General features: G+C 34.6%; 1 protein-coding gene across 1 annotated transcript in view; it reads left to right on the top strand.

The window, feature by feature from the left end:
• The window catches only part of LOC114337661 (N-terminal kinase-like protein), a 126,803-nt gene that overhangs the window by 30,962 nt on the left and 74,655 nt on the right, over positions 1-21,186 (top strand). Inside the window, exon 2 of the mRNA XM_028288172.1 lies at positions 10,582-10,845. Within this exon, the coding sequence (XP_028143973.1) occupies positions 10,582-10,845 (264 nt within the window). The remainder of the gene's footprint in view (positions 1-10,581; positions 10,846-21,186) is intronic.

The raw sequence follows: 21,186 nt of genomic DNA, 5'->3' as shown, positions 1-21,186 counted from the left end.
GAAAGGACAAGTCAGCAAGCTATGCTCTGATTGGACTTTGTATGACATAAAATATGCAGCACTTTCACTCAAAAAAGTTATGGACATTAGTAAAACCAAAAGAATAATCATAACGCAATGCTGGGAAAATAAAATCTTGTACAAAACAGGGGTTTTGTACAGAAATACTGACTCTTCTAAAAAGTTTTATAAGTTTACTTTAGCGAAAGTAACATAGTTATGCCGGAATTGCCAACGAAGCACGCTACATATTAAGAAGAAAAAACTGTGAAGATGAAGAACAATGTTGCTGCCTTCTGAAGGACGACATCCATGTCATATGATTTTTTTTTAATTTTCTATATTGCTTTCCAAACCCGCAGAAATGCATCTTTAGTTCATATAGTTTTTAATCATTTAGGGACAAGCAAACTACATTTTGTCCTTTGGAGACAATCAAATGGCGTTTTGCCCATCAAAAAAAATTTTTTTGACAAAACTAATAAAGTCTGTTGTTACTTATAAACAGGGCAAATTGGTAATAAAAAAGTACATATATTCATACTTTGTGTGTTTTTCCTAACCTCATTAATAACGGAGTAGCAGTTTTTCTCATTTCCTGAAAAATGTAAAAAATGGACAAAGTGCGATTTGAAAGTCTTCTCCTCATATATTCATACCAGTGAGAATTTTACTACACGTAATTTGCCGTGTAAAGACAGAGAAAGTAGGAATAGCCGTAAAATATTTGCGCCTACACTCTTAAATTGTGGCTTATTTCCCATTTAGAATAGTTGATTACAAAAATGCCACAAGGAAATGGCTTCAGAACAACGTCTTAGATATAGGTTCCTGGTTAGTACTTTTCCATAACTCTTGGTTTGATATTCGGTTTGGCCAGTAAGTGTTAAGAATCTTCCTAGGCATTTATTTATAAATATGTACCTGCATCTGTCCGATACACTGGAGTATCTCCCAAAAATTTTTGGTATGCATCTGGACATCGAGAGTAGCACAGCTTTCTGCATAGTTTGTAAAGATGTTCATTTAGACCCAGCGTTTTGATGTTTTCTATGAGGTTCTTCAGAATGATTCCAGTAGTAGAAAGAACAATAGATATTGTCTGGGTACTTTCCATTCTCCATTGTCTCCTTATTTCTATTTAAGATCTCTATACTTGGCGATTTTCTCGTTGTGCTTAACACATAGATTATTGTTGTTACTTGTTAGGTATCGCCACATTTATTGTTGTTTGCCTAGTAAGTTTATTAACTACATTTGAGGGTAAAAAAATCGACTCACTCGATGAATTTTAGTTTATGATTAATAATTTCATGCTGTGTTCTTTGAATTGTCAACTGAGACAACTAATACAAAAAATATTGTCTATAGTTTCCAAAAAATAATTGTTTTATGCATTGCATAATATGCAATAAAATAATTGTTTTGACAGCGTGTTGTAAAATTTGTCTTCTTCTGTATGGCATAGGGAATGCAGCAAACATTGTAACGGGCATGTTCTACACAATTTAGACCTCAATGAATTTGCGGGTGGTCGCCTCAGTCGGTTTTCAAAAGTTGACCTGGGTGTACACTTCGAAGTGCAGTAAGTGAATATTTTACAAATTGGATACTTCATCAGTGAAGGCGGTCCAGGTAGTTGCATAATTAAGAGAGGGATATAGTCAGAAAACTGTCGCCCGTAGCTTCCTTATGATGAAGTCGGCAGTCTCACGGGCTTACTGTCGCTACCAGGAGACCAGTAGTTACAGTCGACGACCAGATTCGGGTCGGCGACATGTAATGACAGAGGGGGATGATCGATTTAGTGTCCTTAGTGTCTTGCGGAATCAGCACGTGACAGGAGTTCCTGAGCTTTAATAATCCTTGAGGAATGTTCGAGGTGTCACTGTCACTCAGTGAATAGTTAGGAGAAGGCTTAAGGCTGCCACTTTGACTCCCAGACGAACTAACACACGGCCCAATTTTCAGCTCGTATGAGCTGAAATGATGTAGAGTTTTATTCTCTGATGATAGTCGAATGTGCTTGTACAGCAATGACAGAAGACGACACGTCTATCGGAGGCCCGAGAACGAGAACGTTTTACCCAGTGCTGCAGTGTCGAAACAGTGAGCTATGGAGGTGGGTGCGGAGGGGGTTTAACAGCGGATCGTTTAATTAGGGATATTCTCCAAGACATGGATGACGGCTTCAGACGAAATGCATGATACGTTCGATGGCACACAGCGCGGATTACGAAAGATTACCTGGCCAACACCAATATAACAATAATTAACTGACCTTCCTAAGTCCGGATATGAATCCCATGGAGCACCTATGGAATAAGCTCAAACGTAGATCTCAGGTCCGTAATCCAACACCAGTGATAGTGGCGGAGCTAAAAACTGCATTAGATGAATAATGGGAAGTGATTCTTCAGGAATCAGTAAGAAATTTAAGAAAGTCGCATGCAATAGGGCTTTTCATCGATTGTCATTTGTTTCGAGCTTCTGTCATGTGTCATATAATATTAATATATCTACGTTATACGTCTTTGGTTTGTATCAATTGGTATGCGCTCTGAGCTTCGCTGGTGGCGCTCCTAGCGGATTACTAATTCAACTTTCACCGGTAATTTTTAAATTTACTATTTAATTGTTATCGCTTAATATTTACAACGCAAAAAGTAATTAAATTGTAATCGATTTTTTTAAGATTTTGCTAATCATTTTGACGTTCTATTGATAAAATATGAATTTCTTACTTCGGATACTTTCACAATTATCGTGTAGATGGCGCTAAGATTAATAGATTAATTTATAATTACATATTACGGAACATTAAAAAAACTTAAATTCAGTATTTAAAACGGTAAGTATATTTAAGGTAAAAATATATATTCTTTTTCTCATGATCATCTGTCAGTGCGTCACAGTTTTTCGATTTCTCTCTAACGCATTAAATTGTATGTGACAGAAAAAAAGGCACGTCTCTGAATACTTTGGTAATTATTCTAGTTCGGTGATTATTCTAGTTGTCGATAGATGGCGCCATAATCAAAAAAGAATTATTTATTAAATAAAATAATAATATTATCAATATAATCTGTACAATTTATAAGACTATACAAATGAAAGAAAATACCATTTTATAAATGCAATAGACACAATTGATTTGGCTTTATTCCAAATTGAAAATAAAATTTGACAACTGTCAGATTTAACTAAAATGTCACGTTAGAATAAATGTCATAAATGTGTATTATCACGGACTTACCTTTTTTTCTATAATTTGTGACGCACTGAAAAATGTTCATGAAAAGGAGAATACCACAGCTTTGACCAACTAATATTTTTTATAATTAATGTTTTTAATTTTAATTTTAAATTAATCACTTTGACATTTATGTCAAATTTCCGGTAAACGTTTACAGACTTGTCACTACTGGCGCTCGCGAATTTGTAAATATCCCCTCTACGTACGAGCTCACAGCGTATAGGCCAATATCGTATGACGTAGATATATTAATATTATGTGACACATGACAGAAGCTCGAAACAAATGACTGTGAATGAAAAGCCCTATACTCAGTATTAATTTTTGATTTACTCAGTTTACTCAGATTTTTTGTTAATTTACTTTAATGACTTACGTAATTTACGTAATAATTTACGTAATGACTTTCATTCATAACATGTTTTCTCATATTCAATATTAAAGTTATGTTTCTTATTTTCTTTAGTTACTAATTTTATAAATACACACAACCAAACTTTTATGGAATAATCTGATATTTCTTATTATTTCGCACGAATTTAAAAAAACGAACACACGAAGTCAAACACTATTTATTTTAAAGCAATTTAATAACAAATACATAACCATTAAATAAAACAATAAAGTATTTAGCAAACAAATTGAAACTAGTTGTTTTAAAGTCAATATAAAAAAAATTTCAATGTAAAACGAATAATGTTTGAATTATTTTTATTTATTTTTTTTTTTTTTGGTAGTCAGTGTTATTAACTCTAGTTCTTATACAAGCTTCAGTTTGCGTTGGCACGCTCCTAATCAAATTATCAACATTTTGTTGTGGTAGGTTGCTCCATTCTTCAAGAGCAGCCTGTACTAGCCGTGCAGTGTTTTGTAGATTATCCCGGCAAGCTCTAATTTTTCTTTTAAGAATATTCCACAAATACTCTATAGGGTTAAGCTCGGGTGAGCAAGCAGGCCACTCCAAACAAGGGATACCTTCTGCTTCAATGCTGTCTCTAGTCACTCTAATGGTATGTGGAGGTCATTATCATGCATGAAAATTAAATTTTCTCCTGTTGCACCTCTCCAGAGCCTAACTACGGGTTATCAACATACTTGTGAGCAGGAGTTAATTGGATGAAAATTAAAGGAATTTTTTTACGGATCACAATTCCTCTCCAGAACGTTACACTTCCCCTGTTATATTTGTGAACAGATTTGACAGTTTTCGTTTTTGCTGGTCTTCTTAGACGTCTAGGTACACGATTTCGTGGGTTTTATTATTTGGTATTATGTAATAAAGCTTAAGATTCAGATTGATTTACACTAAATATCAATTAACTTTTCATTATAAAAGTAAACATTACAAAAATAGAAACCAATTAAAAAAAACTGAATATTCGCATTCGCATCCGCATTCGCGAATGTCGGTAGCAGATATTCGCAATCGTATTCGCGAATGTTCAAAAAATGACATTCGTTACATCACTAATATCGACATTTGTCGTTTTGGACCTGACGATCTGTTACAATATACTTCAGATAATTGCTAGTTGGAATAACCTGATCCTGAACGGCAAGTAGGAAACCCTCTGTCTCAGGAAACATCCTTCCTGATGTCAACCAATAGTTCGAAGCTCTATTGTCAACATATTCATGGTTGACATCATTGAGATGCCGCCCATGCAGAGGTTTACCCATCCAGGTGCGCATTTTTTTTTGCTTAGGTAGGTGGTTTATGCGCATTTCTTGTTCTCTAAGTTTAAGCGGCGTTGAGTCATCTACTGCGCAGATTGCATGATGTAAAGTAGATTTATTTTCAGCCTGCATCTGAAAATAAGTTATTAAGTTAGCAACTTGTTTATCTAATTGCTTACCTATGTCCATGAGTCCTCTTCCTCCCAAATACCGCGGTAATGTTCTCTCTACTGCACTGAGTGGATGATGTTTTTGTGCCTTTGTGAGAAGTGTTTTTGCTTTCTGCTGAAGACTTTCTATATCCGTTTTTGAGCACCTTACAATACGAAATGAGTAACTAATCGCGGAAAAGGCGTACGTATTGAATGCCTTAAACAAATTTTTATTATTGAGATATGACTGGTTAAGTCCTCGTTGACCATATTATTATTATTATCATTCGTAACTAACTAACTGACTGACTTGTGCAAAACAAAATCAAAATTGAATTGTGTATTTTGAAACTATTTTAGTATGATACAATTGATCCAAAACATGGCATAACCCAGACATCCAAAGTGAAAGTTTTCCTCCAACTCCAAATTGTTCTATATGGTCCAGATATTGTTCAGTAAAAAGATACACAATTTTAAGCGTCCGGTTTGTGGGGGCGATGGGGGGAAAGTCGGTAAATTAGTAGTTTTTTTTACGTTTTCGTCAATATTTCTAAAACTATGCTTTAGCGTAAACAATGTTCTATACAAAAATGTTCCACATAAAATTTAAAACAAAAAAGGTCCTATACATAATTGTTATAAAATCAACGGTTCCAGAGTTACGGAGGGTGAAAAGTGGAGGTTTTCGATACTTTTTATATTTATTTGGGCAATTGATGATGATTTTGCGTGATGAGGTTGACGTTTCTTCAAGGACTTATCACTAACATATCATCGGCCACTGAAATAGCAAATTTTATTTACAAAACACAATCCTGTTAAAGAAAATTTCTTTCATCAGTAATAATAATATTATAAATTGCCCAAAAAATATAAAAAGTATCGAAAACCTCCACTTTTCACCCTCCGTAACTCTGGAACCGTTGATTTTTTTTTATGTAGAACATTTTTGTATAGAACATTGTTTACGCTAAAAAGCATAGTTTTAGAAATATTGTCCAAAAACGTAAAAAAACTACTAATTTACCGACTTCTCCCCATCTCCCCCCAAACCCGACGCTCAAAATGGTGTAACTTTTTACTGAACAATATGTGGACCATATAGAACAATTTGGAGTTGGAGGAAAACTTTCACTTTGGATGTTTGGGTTAGGTTTGGACCATTTATACTATACTACCTCCGTAACTTTGGAACCGTTCATTTTAGAAGGATTATGCATAGGGCCTTTTTTATTTCAAATTTAATGTAGAACATTTTTGTATAGAAAGTTGTTCATGCTAAACTGCATAGTTTTAGAAATATTGACGAAAAACTACGAATTTACCGATTTCTCCCCCCCCCCCCCCCCAACCCGACGCTCAAAATGGTGTGACTTTTTCTGAACGTTATGTGGACCATATAGAACAATTTGGTGTTGGAAGATAACTTTCACTTTGGATGTCTGGGTTTGGGTCTAATTATACATTGAGGTCATCTCATATTTTTTGTATTTTTTTTAATTCGATCTCCAATCTATTGAAAAATTTGCTAAAATTGGCTTTTTTTGGCATTTTTATTCGTTTATTTGCATTTTACGAAAAAATCGCAAGAATAACTTTCATCTTAAAATATCCCATATTGTTAAAAAAGTGATTTCGAAGCGAAAAAAAAAGAAATTTTTTATAATTTGTTACAAAATTGTTCAGTTTTGTTTAGTTTGCCAACTTTTTACAACTTAATGTTGTTACAACTTTACCAACCAAGTTTTTACAATGTTAATTAAGCATATATTAAACTTAATAAATTTTAAATGAAAAACTGAAACTTCATTGACAAAATTGCCCAAATTTCAGCTCTTAATGTTTATAAACAATTACGCTGCTTAAAAAAAATTGAAAAATATCTCCGGTTCCTATGGGTTCTACAAACTTGTCTCTTTTTTATAAGATGTGTTTGTTCATAACTTTTCAGATGGTGTATTTTGTTTTTTTTTTAATTAAAACGGCGCAGATAATCCAACTGAATGAGTCCAAAAAATCCTTTCTAAATATTGACAAATTATTGCCCGATACAGCGATAAACCCCGGTACAGCCATTTGAAAATGACCCTTTTTTCTCAAATGAGATAAACAAATTTTTTTACTTTTGCTTTTGTTTTCGGAAATTGAAAACGATTTTTGAAGTGTAAATTGAGACGTTAAATAAACTTATTTCAAAGTAAAATTGTGGCTTATTCTCGACTAAAATAGTAAAATTGTAAAATGTGTATCAAAATGCACAATGTTCATATCAAAATCATCTTTAGATAAAAAAACAATTATTTTGCTAACTACATACATAGTTATTTTAAATTAGACACATTTATTTATAATTCTGTCCTTGCCAAGTTAAGGCTTAAAACATCTATAATATAAACAATTTATTCATTTACACCTCAAATGCTTCTAACTATCACTAATTTCCTTCTTTAGGCCATGGAGCATCACTGAAAATACATGTATATGTAATATAATTGTACAATGATAGTCCAGTCTAGTTAGACTGGACTAAACTTATACTGGACTGGATTAGTTAAATAATTCAATAATTATGCTTCCCCTCTCCTTCCACTATTTTCCCCATTAACTCGGAAAATATTGACCGGACAAAAAAATTGTAAAAAGAAAATCGCATTTGAAACAATTTCACTTCCTACCATTTTCGTCGAAAAGTTGAAAATGGCGGAGATATTGAGCAACAACGGTTCTCCTTTAAAATCAAGATGGCGGTTAACGCAACTGCGAAATTCAGTCGCGATTTTAAATTTACACTGCTATTGACCTCCTCTAAAGGTTAGAATTATAAAATTTAGGGCAGTTCAAAAACGATAAACGGGAAATATTGAACTCACGAAAAATATTGTTAAAAAGAAATTGTATGAAATCGCCTTTGTTGCTATAAACTGCTATAAAATCAATCAGGTCTTACGCTCCTTTACCGCATGCGTACTACCTTAAACATTAACTTTAGAAAAAAATCAGATCAAAATTACTTAAAATTTAAATCTCTCCATTTTGGTTTAGGTACATTTTTGTCGTAAAACTAATAAACTAATAAACGAGAAAAATCCATAATTATGCATGGTCACTATTTAACCCCTTCTCACAGAAAATATGGACCGCACGAAAAAAATGCTGAAAATAAATTGTAGGAAATCGCAATGACAACAATTTCAACCCACAGCTACACTTTTTGTCGAAAAGTTGAAAATGTCGGAGATATTGAACAAAAACAATTGCTATAAAACCAATCAGGTGTTACGCTCGCGCCTGTACCGCTTACGTACTACCTTAAATTTTGATTTTAGCAAAAAAAATGAAAGAAATCGAAATAGGGAACTTACACATTTTTTTATTACATAATAATGTTCAGTTTAATGTTAAAATCTTTTGCGTATTTAAAATAGTTCAAACGACCCATGACGTCACATAATTATACTTTATTTTTTATGTTTATGTTTTTTTTTATATTGGCTTTGGATTGCTTGATCCATTCAGCCACGATAGATAATAAATTACTGTTTGCTACAATATTCCAAATATAATAACATTACGTACATACATGTGCGCATATATAAATGTTTATGGTTATATTAATTTATATTTTAATGACATATATCGTATGTCATTGTAATAATATATACCAGTTTGTTGAGGTTGGAAAATCTATCAAAATATTTATAAAACTGAGTATCAGTGTCAAAACGAATGCCAAACCTATTGAATTAATGGCGAGGACATCCAATACTACAATTATATGACGTCACGACCAATGAGGGCGCGTTTTGGGCTGGCTGGTATAATTTGAATTTTTATGGTCTTTAGGGGCCAAACGAAATACAAAAAAACTTTTTTTCTTTGATATATGTTTTAAATTATGTTCTGTTGTTATTTATAGCTTTTTTTTTATTAAAATGCAATTTACCTATTTTATAAAATTTAATTCTCTTCATGTTTGTATAGGTACATTTTTGTCTTAAAACTAATAACAAACGCGATAATTCGATAATTATGCTCTATCACCATTTCCCCCTTAACTTGGAAAATATCTACTGCACGAAAAAATTTGTAATAAAAGAAATTATAGAAAATCACATTTTCAAAAATTTCAGTACTTATACTTTTTGTTGAAAAGTTGAAAATGGCGAAGTTATTGAGCAAAAACGGTTATCCTTTAAAATCAAGATAGCGGCTAACGCAATAGCGTAATTCAGTCGCGATTTTAAATTTACACTACTATTGACCCCTTAAAGATTAGACAAATAAAATTTTTGGGTAGCTCGGCATGCAAGGTCAAATGCTATTCCGACTGGACTATTTATGTTAACACTTTAACTGCCAGGTAAATTCAGAGTAAATTTTGTACCGGGTCTTCTGGGCCAAAATATTTTTTTTTCATGTTAATTACTCTATTTGTGTTTATTTTTAGCAAAAATCATAAAATCAGATTTGTTTTTTGGGTATTTTCGTAAAAATTGCTGTGTCCTCATTTGGTGCACGTGGCCTGCGATAGTGAAATTGTTCCTAATATCTAGTTGCAGGCCATGAGTACCATAGATGGACACTTAAGGTCAAATATTCCTTTATCTTAGGGAAGGTCTTAAAGAAAATCTGCATCCATTGTCGAGTACAATAACGCAAAAACATTTGTGAACATGTCAGATCAAAAGACAGCTTACTCAAACTGCTTACAAAAGTCTGTCAAATGGTACAGAAAAGTGCCATTTGAGATGATTACTGGTACTTCACTGGTGAATACTCTAATTATTTCCAATAACATCAACCAAAGCAAAATGTCAGTTACAAAATTCAAAGAAAATGTGTGCATGCAACTTCTTCAAAATAGTAATCTACTTCTTCCTGTACAAGTTCAAGCCAAACATGAACTTACTCACAATGCTTTGAACAAAAGAGGCAGATGCACGATTTGTTACAAAAAAAACTCTGAACTCCATGGTCGAAATTATGCTATAAAAAACACAAAATGAATAACACGGATATGCAATGGATGTGAAGACAGCCCTTTTATGTGCTTAGAATGTTTCTTTGCCAACCATGTTTTCACAAAAAGATAACTAAAACATGTAGGTACAATAAAATTGACTCTCAGTACCTAATTTTCTGGTAAAAGAATACTACATTATTTACTTTTTATTATAATATGCTGTACTGTCATAAAAATAAAAAAAAGTTAATGTATAGTTAATTTTCATTTTATTATCCCTTATACCTTTAAAAATTAAAAAAATCCCAGGATATTTTTAAACGTTATAGTTCTACGCCAGACTCAATAATATTCCCATTTAAATACACGGTAAATGTATACCAACCACGGACACATGGCTGAAACGATGATAAAACCTGTGTCCAATATATGTACACATGGCAGAGAACTAAAATTGCCTGTGTCCATATATGGTACACATGGCAGTTAAAGTGTTAAATTGATAATAACCATAATTATTTTGTTTCTAGGGTTCCAGTGAAGAAGTATCAGTATTTGTTTTTGATTTGAAAAGCAATCCAGAGTCACAGTTAGAAGTAGTAAAAGCTGCTGTTAAAAGATTAAAAACATTAAGGCATCCTAGTGTACTCACTTATTTAGATAGCTTGGAATCAGAAAAAGTTTTATATTTAGCAACAGAACATGTAGACCCCTTAAAAGAGCATCTTGAAAAACTACCGCTTGAAGCACCACAAAGAGATTTATATATCGCTTGGGGTATTTTTCAAATAACTGTGAGTATTTGTTATTTACATTTTTCCATTGTATTTATATACATGTAGGAGATGTAGTCTAGCGACAAATATTTTCTATTAACAATACAGTGGAACCCCGATAAGCCGGCCCCGATAACCCGGAAGTCCGGATAACCCGGACCGATTTTCATCAGATAAACATTTTGATTTTCAGTACATTTGTATTTTGACGACACCCGATTTGGGCGTCGCGTCGAAACGTCAATAAAATTGTCATTAATAGGGAGAAAAGCTCTTCTAGCTACCCCTAAAACCAGGTGGCTTAATTACATAAAGTAATACAAAGGATGTCCCATTACCCAGGGCATCCAAAGTAGCGTTAAGGTCAACGCTTCCCCATTCGGTATGTCCTTCGATGGGGAGGGGTGGAGGTATAGCTTGGGGGTCAGATAGGTACCACTCTATTACGGGGTGTGACCGGTTTGATCTTCGGACATGTGGGTTCCACTTTTCCATTGGAACACACATGTCCCCCGGGGCTGTGGTTGATACGAGCATGTGTGTGTGTTCGTTAATAAATTTATTTTTCAATTTAATTGTGGCTTATTTCCCATCAAAATAGTTAATTATCAGATAAACATTTCAACAATAAAAATCTATGTAATATAATATTTGAGAGATAATGTGTATTTGTGTAATTTGAACTATGCTATAGTAAAAATGACTCATGGCACACGCCGGCAGAATCAACAGACACCTCTCTGTAGTATTCCTTTACATATTTATTTCAAATTGTCTTAGCATTGTTTAAAAAAGACTAAAAGACTATTAAAAAAATCTTCTTTAAACAATGGTCTTTAGTTTTCATTGTTCTTAAATAACATAACATCGTTCCGACTGTATTGTGTGTAGTACAGTCTTGTATTGTTCGCTTCCTTTTGCTTACGTTTGTGTTTGCGTGTTTTTAGTAATTTAGATGTGTAGGTACTGTGCATATTTATATATATTTCATGTTATTTCAATTCTAACGGAGTCAAGTATACCGTATTTTATTAATTTTGCCATATTCTCCGGCTAACCCAGATCGGCCGCGGTCCCGATTAATCCGAGTTATCGAGGTTCCACTGTACTTCAAAAATTTTAATGTTTAAGTTCAGGTGACACTTTTAGTTCGTTTTCTTCCACGATAATTTTGTACTAGTAAGGTAATAATCATCATATCATCATCATCATCAATCAGCTCTGATTTGTCCATTGTTGAACATAGGCATCCTCCTGATATTTCCATAAACTTCTGTTCTGCGCCTCTGCTATCTAATTGGTCACAATTCTTTTGAGGTCGCCGGTCCATCGCGTTGGGGGTCTTCCCCGGCTTCGCTTGTCTGCCCGTGGTCTCTATTCAAGAACTTTTTTTTGTCCACCTGCCATAACATGTCCCGCTCATCTCCATTTCTGTCCTCTGTATGTACAATGCGACAAGCGAGTACTGGCGGCTGACCTTCTCGTATTCTGCATTTGTCGCCGTGTATTTTCGCTCAAGGTCACGCGCCACCTCTGGCTTGTCGGATAGTAATACGTTTGATAATGTCTTCTACTATTGTTCGTCTACAAACTTCCTCGTTTCTGAGTCTATTTCTGAGGGTAATTCCAAGGAATGATCTATCTATTTTAAGTTGTGTCCTAAATTTTTCCGCTGGTGTCGTTATGAGAGTTAAGCTTTCTACTCCGTATGTGAGGACTGATAGACTGCACTGGTTGAAAGGGTACCTTTTTAAATGGATTGGGACATTTCTTTTAAACATGTATCTCATTTTTCCGAATACAACCCAACCAAAACTTATTCTTCTGAGCAGTTCACATGTTTGGATATCTCGGGTTAATCTTATTTCGTGACACAAATACACATAGGTATCTTTCCACAACTTTATTGGCGAATCCTCGATTTTTATTAGCTCATTGGGTACGAGATTCCTCATCATTTTTGTTTTTTCATAGTTTATCATTAATCCGACTCTCTTTGTTACTTGCTGTAGTTGTTGTAGCATAACTCTGGCTTCTCCTAAATCGTGTGTTATGAGAACAATGTCATCGGCATAACAAATATGATTTAATTTCTTTCCATCGATGTCAATACCCTTTGAGTCCCACTCTAATCGTTTAAATGCGATTTAACTCCATGATTGTTATAAATCGTTTTGGCGAAAAAGTATGTCCCTGCCGTACCCCTCTGCCAATATGTATTTACCTCTCCAGTCATGCAATGAATGTATTCGCATACCTGTGGTCTATCCTGCATCCTGATAGTGCTTTAAGATAGCGACTGTTTCTACTGTGTCAAATATTCGGTAGACTTGTCGACTAGAGTTTTAAACCTTTCTATATAAAAACAATTTAGTAATTTTAGGTTGGTCAATTATTAAGTCTTTATGTTTACTTTATCTTTAGTTTTATAGCGGTACGCTTTAATTAATATTTTTGCTAATTTTATTTTCTTAATTTTTAATAACTTTAAAAACGGAATAATATGGGTCATATAAATTCACATGAAATATACAAACCAGATGCTAAGAAGGGCACGGTTTTACGAAACGAAATGTATCCCTTAACCATATGTTTTTGGTGTGTTCAGTGTTCAGTTTAACGAACTGAATTCCCCATAAATTAATTACCTTATCAGACCTTATGTCAATAACTCACTTAGGACATGCATTCGAAAACGTTTCCTAAAACTGCAGAAATGTTTCAACTTTTAAACGCCAGATCTAAATAATTTATTGCCCTTCTGGTCAGATGGTAGAAACACAAACAGATTAGCGTCTGTGGTTTCTTTCAGCCACCCAGTCGGTTACCACACTCCAGCAGGCATCGGTCGCTTGCTGGGCTAAAACAATAACAAACCCTCGTACGAGATGTATAAGCAAAACACCTTTTTTTACCAAAAATAAATAAATATATTATTGGCAATTGTTTGCGTTTTAATTAATATTATTTTATATAATTGTTTCCGTCAACACACACACCTACCGGAATATTGGTGACCCCGAGAATATTTAAAACGCCGCGAAAATTTAACAAATTAGTGCTAATAATATACTTTTGCCGCTTTTAAATATAGTGAATATCGAAAATGACGGACGGTACCAGTGCCAATAACAGTGCTTCAGGATAATAGTGCTTCAGTTAATCCGTTTTCAGTTAAAATCCTACCGTTCTCACCCAACGATCCTGAAATATGGTTCCTGCAAGTAGAAAACTAATTTACACTGGCAAACATAACAAGTGACGCAACAAAATTTAACTACATAGTTGCTAATCTCGAAACAGTGTACATATCAGAAGTTAGGGACATAATTGTGTCCGTGACCCGTCAAAATAGCCCGGTCAATACAGCCCCGTCAAAATAGCACGGACACAAAATAGCCTCGACAAAATAGCCTCGACAAAATAGCCCGCAAACAAAATAGCCCCGCAAAATAGATCGCACACAAAATAGCCCCGGTCAAAACAGCCCCGGCTAAAAGAGCCTCTTAGACAACACCTCCAATAAAAAGTTTTACTTTTCAACGGAGTACCATTTATTTTAAATTACTATTCTAATTGAGAAATAAGCCACAATTTTCTTAAAAAAATTATTTTATTAACGTTTCGACTTCCACTTCGGACGTCGTTGTCATAATACAAAATATTGATAAATAAACAAATATGTTGTTGCTCAGTAAAAAAATTCTTCTCATAATTTAATTTAATCTGACTCATTCATATCGGCAATTCAGACGTACAGTATGGTGCAAATGGAAGGAATAAATTCGTCATTTCGTAAACCTGCGACTTTAAGGAAAAATCCTGAAATAGATCGATTTTTATTTTTAAATTACGATATTCTGTTATATATGTCATACTAGTGAAGTCATCCATCTGGGCGTAATGACGTAATCGATGATTTTTTTTAATGAGAATAAGGGTCGTGTGTTAGCTCATTTGAAAGGTTATTCAATTCTCTATTTAGTAATATAAACAATTACATAATTATTTATACAAGGTGTCCAAAAACTTTTTTTTAATTTAAATTGTTTGACAAAAAAAGAAGAATGTATGTAATTTATTTAATTTAAAATGCATTTTACTGTTGCCCAAAAACAGAAAAAAATGTTTATATCACAAATTAACATTGATTTTCGCTTAAATTAAATGTCTTCCAAGAAACAGAGAAGACAGGACTAGAGTTCTCTGAAAAGACCATTTTTATTTAATGTGGATAAGAGAAACATCTGAATAGAGGATAATTACCATTTCCGAAAAAATGTATTTTTAAGGGATTATTTCATGATGAATTCTGAAGGGAGCTTTTTTGTCGGGGCTATTTTGTCGGCGGGCTATTTTGTCTGCATGCTATTTTGGCGGAGCTATTTTGTGTGCGGGATATTATGTCGGGGCTATTTTGTCGGAGCTTTTTCGACGGGGCTATTTTGACGGGGTACCAATTGTGTCACCACCAGCTACAGAGAGGTATGTAAAATTAAAGTCAGAGTTAATTAAGAGACTTAGTGCATCCCAACAACAAAAAATTAAAAGACTACTTGAGCATGAAGAACTGGGCGATCGAAGACCCTCTCAATTCTTACGACATATACAGTCTTTAGCAGGCACAACAGTACCAAACAATATTGTAAGATCTCTGTGGTTAGGTAGACTGCCATCGTCTACACAGGCTATTCTAGTTTGGACGCAGTTGCCGAGCTAGCTGACACAATCTCTGAAGCTATAGCTCCTAGCGCCCAAATTTCAGAAGCTTCCAACGCGCGTGAAAGTACCATCGATAAATTGACATCCGAATTAGCTGAAATGAAAATTCAGCTAGCTAGCTTGTCGCAGGCTCAAGCACAAACTGACACATACCGTCGTAACCGCAGCAACTCAAGAGGCAGACCATATCCTAGAGACAGAAGCTACAGTAGGGAACATAATAGTGACATTATGTTGGTATCACTACCGTTTTGGTGACCAGGCTCAAAAGTGCTCTCCTCCGTGCAAGCATCTGGGAAACATCGCGGGCAGTCGGTAAGTGCGGCATCCGATCCAAGCCCAAAGTTTCGCCGCCTTTTCGTAACAGACTATGCAACTAAAAAACAATTTTTAATAGACACCGGTGCCGATCTGTGGGGTTTTCCGCGAAAATATGTACGGGGTGCACGCGAAAAGACTACATACGAACTTCTTCTTCAAGTGCCGTCTCCTAATCGGAGGTTGGATATCATCATCACTATCTTTACTCTATCCACCGCTGCTCTAAAGAGTTCTATAGAACTGCATCTAAACCAGTCCCTCAAATTCTTTAACCATGACACTCTCCTTCTTCCTATACTCCTTCCGCCTCTTATCTTTCCCTGTATTATCAGTCTTAGCATTTCATATCGCGGTCCCCTCATTACGTGTCCCAGATATTGTAACTTTCTTATTTTTATTGTGTTTATTATTTCGCATTCTTTACCCATTTCTCGCAGTACTTCCGTGTTCGTTTTCCTCTGTGTCCATGCTATTCTAAGCATTCTTCTGTAACACCACATTTCAAATGACTGTAGCTTATTTATGTGTTCTTGCTTTAATGTCCAGCTTTCAAGTCCATATTGTAGTATCGAACTATACGCGGTCAATGACACTAAAATCGCGACATACGGGTATGTGAATTTGACTTTAAACATCGGACTACGGCGTGATTTTACGTGGCGATTCGTAGTGGCGGACATTTCAAAGCCTATTATTGGAGTTGATTTTCTTTCCCATTTCGCTCTCCTAGTGGACATTGCTAACCAGTGCTTAATAGACAGTACGACAACCCAATAACTGCAATAACATCAAAACCAATAAATAATAAAACTGAAAATCAAAAACTAATAGAGACACAAAAACAAATAAACACTCTTTTTATCACAAGTGAAACAGCATAAACTGGAAGAAAAGTACAAGAAGAACTTACGAAAGTTCTAGATCCAGAAAAAAATAAATTAAAAATAAACAAAATGAGAACATCAGGAAGAGTATTAATAATTGAAACTCCAACACTAGAAGATATTGAAAAAATAAAAAATAATGAAAAAATAAAAGAAAAATTTAAATGTGAACTTCAAAAAAAAAGAAAACCACTAGTAATAATGTATGATTTACCAAGCAACGAAAAAGAAGAAATTATATTAAATAAAATATATACTCAAAATTTTGAAAATATAACAAAAGAAGACTTTACAAACAATTGTAAATTAAAATTTAAGACAGGACCAAGAGAGAAATCTACAGTCCATTATGTATTAGAAGTATCACCTAATATAAGAAAAAAATTAATAATAAATAAAACATATGTTGGTTTTACAAGTGTAAACACAAAAGATTACATAGTGGTAGCAAAATGTAACAAATGTAATGATCTAGGACACGTAAGCAAACACTAATAAAGAAACAACATGTAACCATTGTGGTGAAAATCACGAAAGAAAAAATTGTAATAAAACAGGACAGCCAAAGGTTTGCATACCTTGCAAACACAGAGGAAAACAATGTAATAAAGAAAATAAAAATTGTACAACGTATGCTCTACTTTTAAATCGTCTAATTCAAAAAACAGACTATGGTACATAAATATTATTTAAAATATAATTAAAATTGAAATTAAAATGAAAATTAAAATTAAATTTGAAATTAAAATTAAATTAAAATTAAATTTTATAACATTAAAAATTAATATAATAAAAAATCAAAAATTTCAAAAACATAAAAACCAATGTGATGCAATGGTTAAAAACAGAGTCATGAGAGCAAAAAATCATACTTTAAATGCTAAAAATACAAAAAATATAAATCATAATATAAAACAAAAATATTTAAAAATAATAAAAATTATTGTATCAGGAAAGAGGAATAAACTCAGATAAAATAAATAAAAATAATAAAATACACAGATATGGTGATGAATTACTAAAAATAAAAATTTATTCAATTTTAATAAACACGGAAACCAAAATGAAATTAATAAATAAAAACAAGCAAAATTAATTAATGACAAATAAAACATTCAATATAAAAATAGGACAAATAAATGGTATGAGAAGTATCACAGTACTACATGAAATAAGAAAAACAGCAGAAGAAAATAGTCTTGATATGGTTTGCATTCAAGAACCATATACAAGACTAGGAAAAATTCAACACATGCCAATTACTGCACAATGTGCAAGCATAGGAGAAAATCCAATAGCGGTAACCGTATTATTCAATAAAAATATGAGACTTCTAATTCTAAAACAATTTAGTGATCGACACTGTATCTGTGTAGAATTGCTAACAAAAGCAGGTAAATTTATCATAGCTAACGTATATTGTCAGTTCTGTGAAGATATTGATGAATACGTGGAAAAGATAAGAGATAGAGGCCAGGTCATATGTAAAAACAATAAATAAATAAATAAAAAAAATAAAAGTACGACAACCCTTCGAACTAAGGGACTTGTTAGAGAGTGTTTCACACGCGACCCGCCGGTATCGTGAAAGACGTTCAGCATCAAACCAAGCACCACATCGATACAAGACCAGGTCCACCCGTTTTTTCTAAGCCGCGACGATAGCACCTGACAAACTGCAATGGGCTAAAAAAGAGTTTGAGAATCTTCTGCGTCTAGGCATCATAAGACCATCAAAAAGTAACTGGTCTACTCCACTGCATATGGTCCCGGAGAAAGGTGAGGAATGGAGACCCTGAGGAGATTCTCGACGTCTAAACCAAAGAACAGTTCCAGATCGATATCCAATTCCGCACATCGAAGATTTCGGTCAGTCGCTAGCTGGTAAGACAATTTTCTCTACAATAGATTTAGTGAGAGCATACAACCAGATACCAGTAGCCACCGAAGACATACCAAAGACCGCCGTTACCACACCATTTGGGCTGTACGAGTACTTATATATGCCTTTTGGTTTACGAAACGCAGGACAGACATTCCAGCGTTTCATAGATGAAATTTTATGGGGTCTAGACTTCGCCTACGCCTACATTGATGACATTCTCATTACGTCAGAATCCGAAGAGCAGCATATGTCGCATTTGGAAGAAATTTTCAAAAGGCTTAAGCAGTTTGGCGTTGTGATAAACCCAGTAAAGTGTCAATTCGGCAAAAACGAGATTACCTTTTTGGGATACACAGTATCGGATGGAGGACTCACACCTCCACAAGAAAAAGTAGCAGCTGTACAAAATTTTACTCAGCCAAAAACAGTGAAAGACCTACGCAGATTTCTAGGTACGTTAAACTTCTACCGAAGGTTCATAGCCAATGCAGCTGAGCTACAAGCACCACTACATGATGCCCTAAAAGGTAATGTCAAAGGAAAAGCACCAATCGAATGGACACCACAGCGAGTCCAAGCCTTTGACGACTGCAAAAACAGTTTAGCTAACGCTGCTTTACTGAGCCACCCTGTAAGCGATGTTGATATCTCCATCACTTGTGACGCTTCTGATTTTTGTGCTGGAGCTGTACTACAACAAAAAACGGATACAGGTTTCTTTAACAGGTACCTTTAACTTTCTTTTCTAAGAAATTCTCACCTAGCGAAAAGAAATATAGTGCATACGACAGAGAACTATTAACTATATATCTAGCCATAAAACACTTCAGACATATGATCGAAGGCAAGGACATAACGATATACACAGACCAGAAACCAATCACCTTCGCCTTTACTCAGACGCTAGACAAATGTAGTCCTAGACAGTTCAGATAGGACAGTTTTGCACTAACATTCAGCACATTTCTGGATTAACAAATATTGTGGCAGGCGCACTATCTCTAGTCGATAGCATCAAGAAAGATATCGACATCATGGACTTAGCTCTCGCACAAGAAACTGATCCAGAACTGCAAACTTTCTTAAGTGAGAAAACGTCACTGCAAATGAAGAAAATACGCTTTTCCGAACAAAACGTGAGTTTGTACTGTGACATATCAACATCTACAGCCAGACCATTTGTACCGAAACCACTTCGAATGGCAATTTTTCGCACCTTGCATAACCTAACACATCCCGGAATCAACAGTTCTGTGAAGATGATCACACAGCGATATGTCTGGCTATCCATTAAATCAGATGTGAGAAAATGGACTCGAGCGTGTCTACAGTGCCAAAAATCGAAAATATCGCGCCACATTGTCTCGCCTACTGGAAGTTTTCTATCACCTTTCAACCGATTCGAACATGTCCACATAGACATTATAGTGATGCCGATTTCATATGGAAACAGATACTGTCTAACATGCGTCGATCGTTTCACACGTTGGCCAGAAGCTTTCCCGATGCCTAATCAAGAGTAGCCAGAACATTTTTTTCTGATTGGATAGCTCATTTTGGCACTCCCAAGCGCATCACAACAGATCAAGGTCGACAATGCGAATAGCATCTCTTCAAATCAATCTGCAAATTAACTGGAACTACCCATTTAAGGACAACCGCCTATCATCCTCAAGCCAATGGTATGGTAGAAAGGTTTCATCGACAGTTAAAAGCAGCAATTCGATGTCATGAAAATATCCGATGGACCGAAAGCCTACCTTCAGTGGTACTGGGCATACGAGCAGCGTGGAGAGAAGATTTAGGTACTTCAGCCGCCGAACTCGTGTACGGAGAACCATTGTGTTTGCCAGGTGAACTATTGTTTTCGTCGCAAAGAAACACCGACGACATCGACAGTGCCCACATTTACTTAAATCACTTCGAAACCATTTCGAAAATCTCCGTCCTAAGCAACCGTCGCATCATGGATCCAAAAGCACCTTCATTTTCAAAGACATGAAAACCACCTCTCACGTTTTCGTCCGCCGTGATACAATCAAAAGCAGCTTAAAACCCATATCACGGTCCTTTTCCAGTTATTAAGCGAGGTGACAAGACTTTTGTCGTCCGTGTAAATGGAAAAGAAACAACAATTTCCATAGACAGATTGAAGCCGGCGTACGAGCTTCACGGAAGTACCCAGCGGTATTCAGCGAAACAAACGGCAGACCGAAGCGAAAAGCAAGATTTACCGGAAGTTATCAAGAAAGTGTCGATTAACAGTGAATTCAGTGATTTTTCTTTCTCGTATAAACATTGCGTGGTTTTATTTCCTGTTATTTTCAATTTTCATCATATGTATATTATGTATTGTCTATCGTCTTATTCTCTCGAACGTGGGTGTATTAAGCTTTAATTACTATTTTTGCTAATTTTATTTTCTTAATTTTTAATAACTTTTCTCAAAACGAAATAATATGGGTCATATAAATTCACATGTAATATACAAACCAGATGCTAAGAAGGGCACGGTTTTACGAAACAAAATGTATCCCTTAACCATAT

Source organism: Diabrotica virgifera, chromosome 5, assembly GCF_917563875.1.
Source record: "Diabrotica virgifera virgifera chromosome 5, PGI_DIABVI_V3a".
Taxonomy (NCBI): Eukaryota; Metazoa; Arthropoda; class Insecta; order Coleoptera; family Chrysomelidae; genus Diabrotica; species Diabrotica virgifera.
Note: the sequence above shows the minus strand (reverse complement) of the source record. Positions and strands in the feature narration are given on the sequence as shown.